General features: G+C 42.5%; 1 protein-coding gene across 1 annotated transcript in view; it reads right to left on the bottom strand.

Annotated features, from left to right (window-relative positions):
* AKT1 (AKT serine/threonine kinase 1) overlaps window positions 1–18,692 on the bottom strand; it is a 112,998-nt gene that overhangs the window by 14,011 nt on the left and 80,295 nt on the right. The window contains exon 11 of the mRNA XM_034768140.1: window positions 18,136–18,350. Coding sequence (XP_034624031.1) covers window positions 18,136–18,350 — 215 coding nt within the window. The remainder of the gene's footprint in view (window positions 1–18,135; window positions 18,351–18,692) is intronic.

Raw genomic sequence — 18,692 nt, 5'->3', positions numbered from 1 at the left:
CGCGTCTTAACCAGACGCGATAAATCGATCCCAGAACATCGATGGCGTGCCTCCGGACCAGCCGGTAAGTGAAGACTAGGCCTGAGTTAGCTACAGAAGCCAATATTTTAAGTTTCTCATGTTGACCTGGCTGACATAGTCGATTTAAATGAAATATTTAAAAAAAACAACAAAAATTAACTATTTTAGTTAAAAACAATTTTAACAAAAACAAACCTGATTTTAAAAAACGTGAATGTTTAACTAAATTCAAAAATTCATATGCTTGTTTTGTTAAAATATTATGTTTGCTTTTGAAGAAAAAAAATCCAGAATACATAATGTTGTTTTAGTTAAATAAAACAATTTAAATGTCTCTGTCAGTCAGCTCCCAGACTACTGCACTGGGCAACACAGCATGAGGAGGAGGTGACCAGCCCTCTGTGGTTCAGAACTACTTAGAAAAGCTGGACGAGCACAAGCCCATGGGGCCGGATGCGCTGCATCCGGGGGTGTTAAAGGAGTAGGCGGATGTGATTGCAGAGCCATTGGACATTATCTTTGAAAACTCATGGCGATCGGGGGAGGTCCTGGATGACTGGAAACAGGCTAACGTAGTGCCCATCTTTAAAAAAGGGAAGGAGGATGATCCAGGGAACTACAGGCCAGTCAGCCTCACCTCAGTCCCTGGAAAAATCATGGAGCAGGTCCTCAAGGAATCAATTGTGAAGCACTTAGAGGAGAGGAAAGTGATCAGGACAGTCAGCATGGATTCACCAAGGGCAAATCATGCCTGACTAACCTAATTGCCTTCTATGATGAGATAACTGGCTCTGTGGATGAGGGAAAAGCAGTGGACGTGTTATTCCTTGACTTTAGTAAAGTTTTTGATACGGTCTCCCACAGTATTCTTGCCAGCAAGCTAAAGAAGTATGGGCTGGATGAATGGACCATAAGGTGGATAGAAAGCTGGCTAGATCGTCGGGCTCAACAGGTAGTGATCAATGGTTCTATGTCTAGTTGGCAGCCGGTATCAAGCGGAGTGCCCACAGGGTCGGTCCTGGGGCCGGTTTTATTCAATATCTTCATTAAATGACCTGGAAGATGGCGTGGATTGCACCTTCAGCAAATTTGCAGATGACACTAAACTGGGAGGAGTGGTAGATATGCTGGAGGGTAGGGATAGGATACAGAGGGACCTAGACAAATTAGAGGATTGGGCCAAAAGAAATCTGATGAGGTTCAACAAGGACAAGTGCAGAGTCCTGCACTTAGGATGAAAGAATCCCATGCACTGCTACAAACTAGGGACCTAGTGGCTAGGCAGCACTTCTACAGAAAAGGACCTAGGGGTTACAGTGGACGAGAAGCTGGATCTGAGTCAACTGTGTGCCCTTGTTGCCAAGAAGGCTAACGGCATTTTGGGCTGTATAAGTAGGAGCATTACCAGCAGATCCAGGGACGTGATCATTCCCCTCTATTCAGCATTGGTGAGGCCTCATCTGGAGTACTCTGTCCAGTTTTGGGCCCCACACTACAAGGAGGTGGAAAAATTGGAAAGAGTCCACCAGAGGGCAACAAAAATGATTAGGGGGTTGGAGCACATGATTTATGAGGAGAGGCTAAGGGAACTGGGATTATTTAGTTTGCAGAAGAGAAGAATGAGGGGCGATTTGATAGCTGCTTTCAACTACCTGAAGGGGGGGGTTCCAAAGAGGATGGATCTAGACTGCTCTCAGTGGTATCAGATGACAGAACAAGGAGTAATGGTCTCAAGTTGCAGTGGGGGAGGTTTAGATTGGATATTAGGAAAAACTTTTTCACTAGGAGGGTGGTGAAGCACTGGAATGGGTTACCTAGAAAGGTGGTGGAATCTCCTTCCTTAGAGGTTTTTAAGGTCAGGCTGGACAAAGCCCTGTTTGGGATGATTTAGTGGGGGATTGGTCCTGCTTTGAGCAGGGTGTTGGAGTAGATGACCTCCTGAGGTCCCTTCCAAACCTGATATTCTATGATTCTATGTTCTCCTCCTAATACAACATGGCAAGAAAATCCTCCAAATGTTAATGATTAACCTCCCAGTGACTTCATAAATATCTGCTTCATATATTCAAATATACCTTTGGTAAACGAAATAACCAATCATTCATTTTCTGATATAGCTGTAAAACGAATCTGAAAAGTTTTCAAAATAAATCACTTTAAAAAGTATAGTGTGTACCTTCTAAAAATGAAACCTACATCTATCTCTGAGTTGTGAGGAATATGTATTAAGGTTATAACCACCAACAAGAATGCACTTTTATGTAGAAATCCATGATTAAATAGAGTCTTCCTGACTAATTATTTAAATCACAATTTAAATCAATTTGATTTAAAATCAAATCCACTCTGGTCTAAACGGCTGTCATTACTGAGTGCTAAACATTTGTTTGTTTTTGTTTGCTTCCATCTAAGTTCAAGGACCTTTATTTTGTGCTTCAACCTAAGTTCAAAAGAGAAAAATTATCATAAGGAAGGTGCTTAGAAAAACCATGAAACGTGCATTCTCTGAACTTATAAAACTGCATGCAGCCTGGAAGTTATTTTAATGATCTGACTGCAAATATCTGCGCTCCAGAAGTGAAAGATAGACAGCTGTCATTCTGAAGAGAAACCAAGTGCAAATACAGTAATCATTCTGCATACCTAAATCACTGACAGCGTTATAATTAGGGCCCTACCAATTTCACGGCGGTGAAAAATGTGTCATGGACCATGAAATAAGCCCTTCCCCATGAAATCTGATCTCGCCTTTGCTGCTGGGAGTGCCCCAGTCAGGGGGCTCCTAGCTGCGAGTCCCTGCTGGACTGGGAAGGGACAGGACTTGTCCTTCCCTGGCATGGCAGCTCGGGATGGGGAAAGGGGAAGATCAGACCCACTTCCAGGTACCTTTTGGATTGGGACCCCAAAGGTTACAACACCTAAAATTTCAGATGTAAACAGCTGAAAACATGAAATTGACCAATTTTAAAACCCTCTGTTTGCAAAATTGATCAAAATGATTGTGAATTGGTAGGGCTCTAGTTATAAAGCAACACAATAAAAAAAGCTTACTGAATCATGGATAGGTAGTGTCATCTCAGCTAACTCATCGATATAAGGGTTTAAACAATGCTGAGCATCCATTTCCATTCACAGTTTTAAAAAAAATATAGTACTAGTTCTTCATTTTAACAATCTCAACTCTACTGCAGCATGGTTCTGATCCAGAAAAGCATTTAAGCATGTACTTAACTTTAAACATGCCAGTAGTCCCACTGATCGTGAACTTGTGCTTAAATACTTTCTGGGCCAAGACCACACAAGATGGGATACAATGAGACTATCATCATCTGGAAGGTCTTCTACACCATTAACCACTAGGTTTTTAATTGTCTTCTGCTGGTTGCTCATTTGGGGTCTTCCCCAGTTACATTTTATCCAGCAGACTCTTAAATCACTTTATTCTCCAATTGGTCTCCACTTATTTCCAATATATACTGTTATGCTAAAATATTTAGCAATTCCAAAATCTCCAACACAATATTTTAATATTCCCCTGCAGGGCTTTCAAGACATAACTCATTGTTATTAAAATCAATATCAGTCACCACAATAGATATTCCTTAAGGTCCACCTTGTGTATAGGAAGATCTAATCATTGCTAGCACCAGGCTGATGTACGTGATAAATGGCACACTTTGTTCCTTCCAAATGCTCTTCGTTTCACTTGAATGCTGCAGAGAAGAATGACATTTTGACAGGAGGCTCACATTTTGTGGAACCCAAGGAGCAGAATTCCTTCCATTTCCAGTTTGTATTGTTGCTAGAATCCACTGCTTCACAAGTGTCTCCAATTCCTATGTAGTCCCAAATCAACACTAACTTAAGCCACTTTTCATTACTAGGTCTTCAAGTGATCCCTCTGACTTTATGATAAAGACCACATCCTCAATACACCTAAGATTACAGAATCTGCTTCCTTCCATTCAAATTCTACCATTCCAACCATGAAAAGCACTCTACACATACTGGTTAAACAAATGCATTAAACACACTGAAGTGCTGTGGAACTCTTTTGCCTACATTTTAACAGACAAGGTGGGTGAGATAATATCTTTTATTGGACCAGCTTCTGTTGGTGAGAGGGACAGGTTTTTGAGTTACACAGAGATCTTTTTCAGGTCTGGGAAAGGTACTGAGAGCATCACAGCTAAATACAAGAATAGATAGTTTAGCATAAGTAGTTAGAATAATATGTGGGAAGGGATCATTCAAGGTGAAGTGGTCCATTAACACCCCTGTAGTCATAGGACAAAAAGGGGGGGGGGGGTCAGTGGGTTACGGATTGTTGTAATAAGCCACAAATCCTGTATCTTTATCAAGACCATGATTTTTAGTGTCTAGTGAAATTATGAATTTAAGCTCCCAGGCTCATCTTTTGAAAGTGTTGTGCAGGTTTCCTTTGAGGAAGAGAACTACTAAGTTAGATACAGAACGATCGCTTTGTCAAAAATGTTCACCCACAGGTGATAGGGTGTTTTTGTCCTTTATCATTTTCCTCTGAGAATTCATTTGAGAGTGTAGTGATTGTCTAGTTTCACTCACATAGTTGTTATTGGGGCATTTATAGTGCACTGGATGAGGTACACCACATGTTGTGTGGGATCCATGGATCTTGAAAGATGTGTTGTGGGGGGTGTTGATCATTGTAGCAGTGGAGATAGGTCTGCAAGTTTTGCATCTATTGTTCTATCAGGGTCCGGTGCATCCTGATCTGTGGGGAGCTTCCTGCTGCTGATGAGCTTGGATAGGATGGGGAGTTGTGTGAAGGCCAGAAGAGAGGATTCAAGAAAGATACCTTTCAGAATGGGGTCCTCATCAAGTATGGGTTGGTAGGTGACAATTAAGAGTGTGCAGTCAAAGAGGGTTTTATTTCTGCATTGAAGCAGGTTTTCTTGGGGTATTTGGGTAGTCCGTGCCAGGATGTGATCTACTTCTCTGGTGGAATGTCCTTGTTTGGTGAAGGTAGTTTTAAGTGTGTTAAGGTGTATATCCTTGACTTTCTCCTCAGGGCATATTCTGCAGTATTTGAATGCCTGGCTGTAGATAACATATCTTGGAGTGTTTGAGGTGCTACTGTATCTATGAATGTAGGTGTGATGATCCGTGGGTTTCTTATATATAGTTGTCTGAAGGGTTCCATTGTTGAAGCTGATTGTGGTGTCCAGGAAGTTGTTGTTAGTGTGGGTGTGTTCCAGAGACAGTTTAATGGATGGGTGATGGTGGTTGAAGTTGTGGTGGAAATCGATGAGGGAGTTGAAGTCATCTGTCCAGAAAATAAAAATATCATTGGTGGTATCTCAAGAATATCATTGGATTTGGGGTGCATTTGTCTATAAATTCTTTTTCAAGGTGACCCATGAAGAGGCTGGCATATTGGGGAGCCATCCTAGTACCCAGGGCTGTCCCCATGGTTTGGACAAATTGTTTGTTGTTGAATGTAAAATTGCTATGGGTGAGGATGAATTTGGTGATGTGTTTGGGGGGGATGGATATCTGAGAGTTTACCATTGTCTTGTAGATATTTGAGGCAGGCAGTGATGCAATTATTGTGAGGGATGCTGGTTGATAGGGAAGTGACATCCATGGTGTTAAGGATTGGTGTTCAGAGGGAGGTTATTAATGTTGTAGAGTTTCTGGAGGAAGCTGTCCCTTTATGTGCTGGGTGGTTAGGATGGTTTCTGAGTTCCAATATTCCTTCAGTAAGAATGCTGTGGCTAGATGATGGGTCTGCCGGGGTTCCTTTGTTTGTGTATCTTGGGAAGCGCGGAGAAGATCCGTGGAGTGGTGTCACAGGGAGGTCTCCCACCTTAGATACAGACCACACTCACTCCAGATCACCTTCACCACCACCATGCTTTATGATAGTGTTCATTCAGGCTACTGACTGTCCTACTGTTTACATATATACAAGTCTTAGTCACTTCCCTTCTTACTTCTGGGGTAAAAGGAAGTGGTACTAGCAGCAACCAGCTCTGCTTTCTTTGAGGCTCTGCCAGCTCCCTCCCCCTTTCCAGGGCTTCCTTCCTCTCTATTTATCTGCTACCAGCTGCTGGGGTTGCTTCTCCTAAACAGCCATTCAGCTGTGGCCCTACTTGTTATCTGGTCTTCCACTTAGATCCCAATTACATTTGTGGGGATTTGAGTGACAGGTTACTGAGTCAACTCCTGACTCAGAACCCCTGTCACAGGTGGGTTCGTGGGGGATGAGTTTGTAGAGTTTCTTTTACTGTTTGAGGAAGGATTTGAGGATATCTTTAAACTCCTGGGTAAATTGCGGTGTGGGGTCTTCTTTGAGTTCTTTATAGTAGGTGGTGTCAGAGAGTTGTTGGTTGGCCACATTCATGTAGTCATCATGGTTGAGGACTACGATGGCACGTCCTTTGTCTGCTGGTTTGATCACTATCTAGCAATTAGATTTCAGGGAGTGTATAGCTGTCTTCTCGGCAGTGGAGAGATTGTGTTGGATGTGATCTTTGTTAAGGATTTCACAGTACATTTTTTTGTGAAACAATGTAATGATCAAGGGCGTGGTTTCGTCTGCTCTGTGGTGGTCAGATTATTATTTTCTCTTATGATTGCCACTGGGGACATGATAACTGAGTGGTTTGGGAATTGTTGAAAGAATTATTCGAGGCAGAGTCGGCAAAAGAATTATTCTAGTCCTCCGCATGTTAGTATGGTATCAGGTTCTGTGGTGGTTTAACCACTCAGTTTTGCCTGTAGTTCTGACAATTACTGTCCGGTCAGAATTAAATCTATGCAAACTTTCAGTGAGAGACCATCACCATTCCAAATTGGCTTCTCCCCCATTTGCAGAGCTCTGTGAACATGCAGCATTGTGTGTGAAATTTTTACATCGGCAAAGTTTCCATCAAAACTAGAAATGACTCTTTTTTAAATTTCATGTTTGAAAGTTTTAAAGCTAACTTTTCATGGTGCATTTCAAATTTCCAGCTGGGCTGGGTTACCTGGGCACCATGAATTGTTCATTGCGTGGTTCAACAATGGGGCGAGCATGTTCCAAGGGCTCAGGAGGATCAGCTCAGCAGTGGGAGCGGCTGCAGGTTGCCAGAGGGAAAAATTATTTATTTGAATAAGGACCTGAGCTTGGAGACTTCTCTCTAGCAGCCATGCACAAGGACTTAGGGTTTGTATCTACCTTGTCTCCCCAGGAGCAGTATTAGCCGCAGGAACAGACTCTGCGCTGCTCCCTCCTGTACGGGAGATAGAGCCACTTATTAAATATTATTTTGGGTTGGAAGGGCAATGATCTACTGCACATGCAGCTACGAGGGTGAAAATATACCCTGTCATCTACGTTCAGATATCTAAGATATATCGACAATATAATACGACTCCCAAGTTTTTGCTTTAAACATTATCGTCTCTTCCCTGCTTCTTTGTCAGATAGGTAGGTTGGATGAAGAAGCAGTGGATTGTGGGAAATTTCAAAAGGCCACCCAAGCATTGTAGACCAGTAGCAGGAGGACTATTTAACTAATTCATCTTGTCCATGCTCATTTTGGTGCTAAACTGGTTCAGACAAATGGTTTAGACTAAACCAGTTCATACACCTGCCTCTACTCTGTCTAGATCTGCTGAAGTACCGTGTGCAGATAGGAAGTGCTTTACAAGCATTATGCAGGGCTTAAATGAGTTCTTAGGTCACATTTCTCTAGGTGAAGATAAAGCTTTAGTATTTGTGCCATGCTTTAACTCTGGATTTGCACACTTTCAAAGGTTTGGGTTTCTTGTAAGGTTAGGTTCATGCACTCAAACCACTGGCATGTGCCTGCAGCCTTAACAACATTCTTTGCAAGGAAGTAACAGTAACTAGAAACAATAAGATGCAGGAGCACTTTGTGTTGATAAAAGGAGTAACCCGATTTCAAAACTGCTGGAGGTTCATGATGCTCTGCTGAAAGGCTCAGTAGCTGTGGGAGCTCACTTTCTATCTTTTAGAGGTGGACCAACAAATTGCTGAAACTTCTGTTTCTCATTCCTCCCTGATGACAAGGGCAGAAAGTGCCAATAACAGAAGAGCGAAGGAAAGAAAACTTGGGGTAATGACTTTCAGAGCTTGGAATGTGAGAGAGAATACAAACATTTGAGACCATCTTTATCTGGTGGGCTGGACGTGCTGGGACACAGAATTACCATGAGAAGGGTCAAAACCCAGGCATAAAATCTGCAGGTGCTGAGATTCCTCCAATTTCAGCAAGGCTGAGACTCATTAGAGCAGGGATCAGCAACCTTTCAGAAGTGGTGCGCCGAGACTTCATTTATTCACTCTAATTTAAGGTTTCACGTGCCAGTAATACATTTTAACGTTTTTAGAAGGTCTCTTTCTATAAGTCTATAATATATAACTAAACTATTGTTGTATGTAAAGTAAATAAGGTTTTTAAAATGTTTAAGAAGCTTTATTTAAAATTAAATTAAAATGCAGAGCCCCCCGGCCTGGTGGCCAGGACCCGGGCAGTGTGAGTGCCACTGAAAATCAGCTCGCGCGCCGCCTTTGACATGCGTGCCAGAGGTTGCCTACCCCTGCTATACACAAAGCCATCCAGTTTAGGAGGAGCACGTTGACCTATTCAAGCTTTACTGGTCTCTGATCTTTGAAAAAGGATAATAAGGTTCTTTAGAAGCTTTGCAATTTCAAATGTAACAATGCACTTGAAATTTTGCCTGCCTCAATCTAAGATCCATCACAAGGCAGCAGAGGAAAACTTCAGATCATATTAAAAGGAAATGTTTATAGAATAGCTTTGCTCTTTCTACAAAAACTGAGGTTCACATTCCAAGATGAATAAGTTTATATGCTTCCCAAAAGAAGCCTCAAAATTCCTTTACTCTTAAAAAAGAAGGGTACAAGATTGATTTTGGGAAAGAGCAGTGATTAAAAAGGCTGAGTATAATTAGCTTTCCTCATATGCTCATGAGTTTGAAGCTGAATCAATTTTACTGAAAACACATGTTGCTGAATGCTAAAACCTCTCACACATTACCAGCTGAGATAGGACAGGTAATTTGTAATCTTAAAATTCCCTGATACCAAGCCAGGATTCACTGGTTACTGGCTATTTAGCTGAGATTTGTCAAGCACACTACTTCACTATATCATCTGAAGAGAGATTTTATTGTGGGGAATCACATGGTTCAATTTCCCTTATGACTGGGGCTCTCTCCTCCCTCTCCACCACTTACCAGTATCAATTCAGTGTTGCTGATTTTCGGGATGCTGGCTCCTGCAGCTGGCAGTCTCATGATGACACAAAGTTCTAGCAATTATGTGACTTCACGGGGAGGAGGAAGGGGGAGAAAGAGAAGACTTCAAAACAGTTTCCTGTAGCCTAGTGGAAGAGGCACATAATTGCAAGCCCAGAGACTATGAGTTCTAATCCTGGCTCTTCCACTGACCGCTGTTAGTATTTCGGTGCCCTTACAAAACCTCATTATTAAACAAGGTTTTAGGCTATTAGATAGGAGAACCGAGAGACTTGTAGACCAATCAGCCTAATTTTAATACCTGGAGAGATCCTGGAACAAATTATTAAATAATCTGTAAGCCGCTAGAGATAATAGGGTGATAAGTAATAGCCAACATTGATTTGTCAAGGACAAATCTTGCCAAATCAACCTAATTTCCTTCTTTGACAGAGTTATTGGCTTAGTGGATATAGGGGGAAAACAGCAGACATGATACAGCTTGATTTTATTAAGGATTTTGGACACAGTCCCACATGACAAACTAGGGAAATCTGGTCTAGATGAAATTACTATAAGATGGGCGCACAACTGTTTAAAAAAATAAATAAAATAAAAAACCCACCATACTCAATGAGTAGTTATCAGTAGTTCACTGTCAAACTAGACGGGCATATCTAGTGGGATCCCTGAGAAGTAAGTCTTGGGTCCAGTACTATTCAATATTTTCATTAATGACTTGGATAATGGAATGGAGAGTATGCTTATAAAATTTCCAGAGGACACCGAGCAAGGAGGGGTTGCAAGCACTTTGGAGTACAAGATTAGAATTCAAAACGACCTTAACAAATTGGAAAATTGGTCTGAAATCAACAAGATGAAATTCAATAAAAGACAGGTGCAAATTACTACACTTAGGAAGGAAAAAATCAAATGCACAAATACAAAATGGGGAATAACTGCCTAGGTGGCAGTACTGCAGAAAAAGATCTGGGGGTTATAATGGATCACAAATTGAGTATGAACCAACAATGTGATGCAGCTGCAAAAAAGGCTAATATTCTGGGGAGTATTAACAGAAGAAGTGTCATATCTAAGACACAGGAGGTAATTGTTCTGCTCTACTTGGTAAGGCTGCAGCTGGAGTAGTGTGTCCAGTTCTAGGCACCACACTTTAGAAAAGATGTGGACAAACTGGAGACAGTCAGAGGAGAGCAACAAAAATGAGAAAAGGTTTAAAAAAGCTGACCTGAGGAAAGGTAAAAAACCTGGGAATGTTATGTCTTGAATAAAGAAGACTGAGGGAGGAACCTGATAGTCTTCAAAAATGGTAAAGGGCTGTTCTAAAGAGGACTGTGATCAATTGTTCTCATGTCCACTGAAAGTAGGCAAGAAGTAATTGGCTTAATCTGCAACAAAGGAGATTTAGGTTAGATATTAGGAAAAACTTTCTAACTATAAAGGTAGTTAAGTACTGGACCATGTTACCAAGGAAGGCTGAATCCCTGTTGCTGGAGGTTTTAAGAAAAGATTAGATAAACACCTGTCAATGATGATCTAGGGTATACTTGGTCCTGACTCCATGCAGGGGACTGGACTAGATGACCTCTCAAGGTCCCTTCCAACCCTCCATTTCCATGATTCATGCTGCTATTTTAGGGTAGGTGACTATTACTCACCCCTTTCACCCATAAGATATCTGAGAGCTTGCAGAAGGTCACCTCCGGCACAGCTGGGAATGGAGCCCATGTGTGGAAAACATGGGAAATGTCTATTATTTTTAGAAAATTGTGTGTGACTTCATTTACCCACTTGTATTGCTACCTACTTAGTTCCAGGGGATTAAGTTCTTTCCAGAGACCCTAACAATGGTACTGGTCCATTGTTAGATGCAAATGATAGAAACGTCAATAATATAGCAGAACTGTTCAATAAATATTCTTGCTCTGTATTTGGGGGGAAAAAAGGGCTGATATAGTTATATCACATGATAATACTCTTTCCATTCCACTAGCATCTCAGGAGGATCTTAAACAGCAGCTACTAAAGTTAGACATTTTAAAATAATCAGATCTGGATAATTCACATCCAAGAGTTGTAAAAGAGCTGGCTGAGGAGTTCATTGGACCAATAATGTTCATTTTCAGTAAGTCTTGGAACGCTGGGGAAACGTCAGAAAACTGGAAGAAAACTAATGTTGTGCCAGTATTTGAAAAGGGTAAATGGGATGACCCAAGTGATTATAGGCCTGTCAATTTGACATGGATCTCAGGCAAGATAATGAAGCGGCTGATATGGGACTCGGTTAATAAGGAATTTCAGGAGGGTAATATAATTAATACCAATCAACATGGATTTATGGAAAATAGATACTGTCAAACTAACTTGATATCACTTTTAGGTGAGATTAGAAGTTTTACTGATAAACTTAACAGAGTTGGTGCAATATACTTGGACTTCTATAATGTGTTTGTCTTGGTACCACAAGACGTTTTGATTAAAAAACTAGAACAGTATAAAATTAACATGGCACACGTTAAATAGATTAAAAGCTTGCTAACTGATAGGTCTCAAAAATATAACTGTAAACAAGGAATCGCTATCGAGCAGGTGGTCCTCTAGGGATTGGTTCTTGGTCCTATGCTATTTAACATGTTCATCAGTGACCTGGAATAAACATAAAATCATCACTGGTAAAGTTTGTAGATGACACAAAAACTGGGAGAGTGCTAAATAATGAAGAGGACAGGTCACTCATAGAGAGCAATTTGGATCACTTGGTAAACTGGGCACAAGCAAACAATGTGTGTTTTAATAGGCTAAATGTAAATGTGTACACCTAGGAACAAAGAGTGAGGGCCATACTTACAGGATGGGGGACTCTATACTGTACTGGGAAGCGGTGACTCTGAAAAAAGATTTGGGGGGCGTGATGGATAATCAGCTGAACGTGAGCTCACAATGCAATTCTGTGGCCAACAAAAGCTAATGCAATCCTTGAATGCTATAAAGGGGTTGGCCACCACCCGATCTCCCCCTCATCGCCTGAGGTTGCCCTCCAGCTCCCTGCCTCTGTTTTCCCCCCTCTTTAGGGCTCCTTAACCAAACTCAAGATAGTCCAAAGGAAATTAAAACATTTCCATCTAGGGTCCAATTTATTCAGTTCTCAGATATACACTGGTCCTCCAGGCACCGGTTCAGTGCCTCCCTCCCCTAGCTGGGGGGTTCCCAGCCCTTTTCCCCAGAGCTGGGCATAGTTCCGTCTCTGCAAGAGCCAATGTTGTTCCCTGCAGCTGCTGTTTCCTCAAGCCAGCTACAGATTCTCAGGTTTCTGTTTCCTGAGCATCTCCCAGCTTACTGCAGCCAGCTGCTGCTCTCACACAGGTGTACCTCCTTTAGTAATCAGGGTTGGCTAGCCCCGGGCCCTCCAGGCATTAAGGGGCGAGCCACTTTGTTACAGATACATAAAAAAAGAATCCTGAGGGGGAGTAAAGAGGTTATTTTACCTCTATTTGGAACTGGTGTGACCGCTGCTGGAATACGGTGTCCAATTCTGTGTCCACAATTCGAGAAGGATGTTGATAAGTTGGAGAGGGTTTGGAGAAGAGCCATGAGACTGATTAATGGATTAGAAAACCTGCCTTATGGCAAAAGACTCAAGGTGCTCAGTCTATTTAGCTTAACAAAGAGAAGGTTAATGGGAGACTTGATTACAATCTAAGTCAGAGCCTCATAAGCAGACTAAGCAATTGCTTAGGGCCCCAGCAGCTCAAGGGGGTCCCTTATTCAGTTTTTATTATCAGAACATGCTTATTTTAGAATGGGGAAGACAAAAATATTCCTGCTTGGGGTCCCCAATGGACTAGCACTGCCAATAAGTACTCACAAGGGGAACAAATATTTACTAATGAGCTAGTCAGTCTAGGAGAGAAAAATAAACAACATGATCCAATGGCTCAAAATTGAAGCTAGACAAATTCAGACTGGAAACATGGCATAATTTTTTTAACACAGAGTAATTAACCATTGGAACAAGGGTCACGGTGGATTCTCCATCACTGGAAATTTTTTCAAGATTGGATTTTTTTTTCTAAAAGATCTGCTTTGGGAATTATTTTGGGGAAGTTCTACGGCCTGAGTTATGCAGGAGATCAGACTACATGATAGTCCCTTCTGGTCTTTGAATCTATGAAAAAACCCAATTATCAACCTGTACTGTTACTGTTGTTCTTAGAGATGAGATGCAGACATACATTCCACATAGGTGTGCACCCACTCTCCACTGGTTATGTAAGGGTAGCGTCTGCCAGACCCCCTCAGTTCCTTCAAATGTCAAGAGTATAAAGGCTGGTGTAGAGGCGACAGAGTGGGTTGTGGAATACACACCTTCATCACATCTCAAAGAACAGTTACAATATAGGCAAGTAACAGTTTTCCTTCTTTGAGTAGATGCAGCTATGTTCCATGTAGGCAGCTCACAAGCAGCACTCTTGGATGACTTTACAGATGGAGCGCTGTTCCTTAATGTACCGAGAACAAGCATCTTGGGTAGGGATCCCTCTTAGGGATGGCCCCCACACCTGACGGCCAATGCTTGAGCCTTGGTTAGGGCATCACACAGGGAAGCCAACTACTCTAACTCTAAACTAAACCTAAGATACTTCTAACTATTATCTAGAGGAAAACAAAAACCTCAGCTTTCAGTCTGTTTTCTGAGAGGTGAAAACACCCCACTGAACTCCAATGCTAGCCGCAGGTGGTGAGAAGGAGCTGAGAAGGTTGGGGTGGTGGCACCCTTATACTGCCAGGGGAGGAACTATGAGCACAGGGTATGGCTAGGCAAAGTTCTCTGGCTTCAAAGCACACACACACACACACACACACACACGGAATACACATCTGCATCTTCTCGATGAACTCTCCTTCTGTTAAGGAAACAGAGCGGGCACCTGAATGTCTGGCTTGGAATGAGACAGTCGTTAAAGACTAACAAGTCAGCAGAATGACAGAACAAAGGAGTAGCTTCAACCTAGATGAAGCCAGTTCTCTTCATATCCCCGGAGGAGGAGGAGTAGAAGAAAATCCCCAAAAGAGGAACGAAGGAGCCAAGGTCTTACTGCTAACATTTAAAACCCCAGAGGCTGAGAAATGTGAGAGAGAGGAACAAAGACTTTTTTTTGAGAGACATGGAACCTTTTTCACTGCTGGATTGGCTGAGCTGAAGGATGGTGGCTTCAGGGATCTGAAAGAAGACCATGTTCTGGAGGAGAAAAGGAGAGGAAGGATCCTGGACTCCTTTGAAGACTCTGACCACATCCCAAAGAATGCTCAAGAGCAGTGAGGATAGGAAGCAGGAAATGGCATATTGGTGTTTATTATTTTTCAGGGCTCTGCATATCTCTTGTGCAGTCTAAAGTAAATTGTTTTAGATATCCTTCTCCAAAGTCTGTCTACTGGCTTTGCTGCCACATGTCCCTGAAGGGATAAACTATAAACCAGTGTGCGCATAAGAGGAGTAAGGCTTTGCTTAAGCCACTGGGAGATCTGGAGGGTTCAGCTGTGGGGTTCCACTTCTAAAAAAGGATACCTGACAGAGTCTGGGACCAGGAAGCATTCCAGAGGCAAGAGCCAGACATAATGGCGGAAGCCTACTGTGACTCAAGGAGGCTTGAAAGTACACAGGCCCGATGTGTGGGTCCAAACACACCAGCCTGGTGAGTGCTCAACAAAGGGTTGTTTGACCAGGGCTGTGACACCAGGTCTCAGAGACCCAAATCTCAGCCACTTTTCCACACAAGTCTTTCAGGAGGAACACGGCAAATTACATTCTTCTGTAACCTACACTAATATTGCATGATCCTGTGTCACCCTCTAGGAGCTGGACCACATATAGGAATGTACGACGTGATACTGCTTTGATACTAAGAGACATGGCTCCTTTGCTCAAATAATATAGGGCCATACTTCATCCACAGGTCCCAGGTTCAGTTCCCTTCAGATGACCCAAACAGAGTCATTGTTACATCTGCCTATTCTGTCTGTAAGCACTAGGCCACAGTCTGATCCCAGAGCTGGGCAGAGAAACCAAGAATTCTGACGGTCATCGTTCCACAGCTGTCTCTCAAATATTTATGTCATGTATACTTGTGTAAAGTAACTAGCAGTGTGCATGTCATGCTCCTGGTATAGGCTAGTCCACAGAGAACAACAGCATCCTTTCTGCCTCCCCGCTTATTCCTATAGCTGACACTGAAGATATCTATGTTCTATGGCAGAGGTTCTCAAACTGTGGTCCGCGGTTAGTTCCTTCTAAAGGTGCACACCTGGGTGGCCGCACACAAGAAAATGAAGGGCCACCCACCTAATTAGTGAAGCCGCGCAGGCGTGGCTCCACTTATTAGGTATCTGGACCCTGGAGAAGATGCACATGTAAGGTGAGGTGGTGGCCTTGGGGGGAATAAGGGGTAGGTGGGAGGGGGCAGTGGGATGAAAGAGGGGGGGGGGGGGAATTTGGGATGTGCAAGGCTGTGGCGGCCAGAGAAAGAGGCGAATTTCCCCAGCTCCACGGTTGGAGCTGCTGGGGAGAGACCCCCCACCTTCCCAGCCCCAGCTCAGGGGCTGCTGTGGCAGGGGAGAGAAGGCACATCCATCGCTTTAGAAAGGTAAGACCGCTGATATTAAAATAGGAGTTGTGTGCTTTTATTTGTAGAACAAAAAAAAAAAGGTTAATTAAGTTTTTTTTATATAGTGCTTTTATCCAAAGCGCTTTACCAAAGCTAACGGTACAAACAACATTTGGAAAGATCATTAAGTGGTCCGCCGAGACCCTCAGCAATTTTCAAGTGGTACACGGAAAACAAGTTTGAGAACCACTGTTCTATGGATCAGAAGGTTGGACATTCAAATCCTGCTGATGATGATTCGTGTGGAAGTGAAAACATATACAACCGTAAAGTTAGCATAAGAACCTTGGAGTAATAATTGGAACTATTTTATACTGCAAAACACTGCATCTAGAAGTGAATTGAATGGTGTGTTAATATTTATTTTATTGTTTGTATTTTGGTTAAGAGGAGCTGCTCCGTTAAAGGGGTGTGGCAGACAGAGAAGCTTGAAGGAGATTTTGCCTGTGTTTCCAGAGATTGGAAGAGGCTGCCTGCATAAGCTACAGAAAGGTAAGAACTTGATCTAAGATGCAAACTTTTCTGGAAAGCAGCCTCATTCTCACAGGTGCAAGTTAGTATTTAATAGAGATTGGATTCCTCAGGGTATTGCTAATAAACTATAGAATCTCTCATTTGTAGGTTACCGGTTTGATCCTACCCAGCTCAGAAGGGATTAAAAATTGTTCCCATCTGATGGATGTTTGGTAGCCCCTGCATGAGTATGGCAAGTCCCAGTTCTAGTTCCTAATATCACCATTACACTTTGAACTAGATTGATCCCTTGCAGGGCCTGGTTCTTACTAAGTGTTTGTACCTACCACAGTGGGGTCCCGAACTAAGTGGGGTCCTCCAGCTAAAACTCCTGCAGGGGGGGACAGTCACCTTGCTATACAACTGTGAGACTTGGCAAGACTGTCACATGCACACAGGAGTCTGGGAATGGGAAGTTCAAAATCAATCAATCAAAGGACAGACCAAAAAAATCATGCCTTAAAAAAAATGTAAGTCTCAGTTTCAGGGTCAATCTCAGTTTTCTGGGGACAGACATGTTATTTTTGTATGTGTGGGATTGGCAATGGTGAAATTGGTTGTAAGCAGTGCTAGGTCACTGTGGGAAGGTCAAATGTCCTTTGTAATCCTGCGTTATTATACTGCATGTTGTGTATGAAGTCTTTCACTTGTGGTTATCATTAAAAAACCAACAAGAAGGGAGCAGAGAAAGAGGGCCAACTACACAGCACAGATAACACCATCTACCCACTAAGTTGCGGAGCAGCGCTGCTAACAGCCCACTGATTCAACATGGAACTAAGAAACAGAAAATAAAATTGTAGATGTGAAAGCGGTCACTGTAGAGCATGCAAAAGTCATGTTCACTGTGATCTAGAATGGGTTATGTGGTTTGTTTGGGTTATAGCCTTCTGTACAATACAATGGCAGCCAGGGTATTTTGCAATTCTGCTTCTCTGTTACTGCATTTGCTTCCTGTTTCCATTTGGAGTACCCAGTCTGTATCAACATTTAAAACAATAAAGAAGAAACCAGTTTGTTGGATCTTTCAACTACTATTAGTTCCTGATAAATCTGCAATGTTTAAAGGGACACTGTCATTAAAAAAAATAAAATCACACTTTTATCTCAAAGACTGAAAGAAATTAGAGGGGAAAACATCTTTTCCCTTTTCGTTTGTGTACTTAGGACTTGTCTACACTGGCACTTTACAGCGCTGCAACTTTCTCACTCAGGAGTATGAAAAAACACCCCACTGAGTGCAGCAAATTTCAGCGCTTCAAAGCGCCAGTGTAGACAGTGCACCAGTGCTGGTAGCTATGCCCCTCGTGGAGGTGGGTTTTTTAGAGCGCTGGAAGAGCTCTCCCCCAGTGCTCTGCCACGACAGCACTTTAACGTTGCCAGTGTAGACTAGCCCTTAGTGAAAATGACGATATACAAAGTGTGGTTGAATGCACAATTTGATTTGATTGCGTGGGTCTTTCCAACAGCAACATTGGAGAGAAACTATTTTTAACTCATTTTCTGAAATCAACTGGACAGGCATATGTGTTCTTTCTGGTTTAGTACCTCGGCTGATTGTGCCCCTGTGTTTGTTTTGATGTGGTGGACCCAAAGAAGAAATGCAACCACAGCTATCATCAGAAAACCAAAGAAATTAAAATGTTTGATTTTTAAAAAATGGTCTCACCTTTGCTTAGGATCCTTCTTCAGCAAACCTGACAGAAGAGATTTTGCTTCAGGTGACAAAGTGCGTGGAAACCTAATCTCCTCCATGAGGATAAGTTCAAAGAGCTTCTCGTGGTCCTGATTGTAGAAAGGGAGCCGGCCACACATCATTTCATACATTACGACTCCTAAGCCCCACCAGTCCACTGCACGACCATAGTCATTATCTTCCAGCACCTGCAGAAACGTAGAGGACAGCTTTAGTACGTATTCCTATGCTGTGCACATGCAGGGAATTCAAGTGACAGGACTTATACTTTTATATTCATTTTCATGCATTTCACAACTCTGCAGGCACAGCATACTTGCTGCAGCTGAGAGAACAGGTCCCGTTGCAGTCAATGGACACTAATGCACACCAATGATTTATCAACAGGGAACGCTCTAGGCAAGCAAGAGGGAAAGAAGACTAGAGAGAGATGGCACTCCCCCCCCCACACATTACTTCCATGATATGCATAACCTTCTAATGCCTAGAGGCTGAGAACCCAAGTCTGTTCTCAGATTACAAAGCCAGCT

The sequence above is a fragment of the Trachemys scripta genome, chromosome 4, assembly GCF_013100865.1.
Source record: "Trachemys scripta elegans isolate TJP31775 chromosome 4, CAS_Tse_1.0, whole genome shotgun sequence".
Lineage (NCBI taxonomy): Eukaryota > Metazoa > Chordata > Testudines > Emydidae > Trachemys > Trachemys scripta.
The sequence above is the reverse complement of the archived record's forward strand: the minus strand, read 5'-3'. Positions and strand labels throughout refer to the sequence as shown.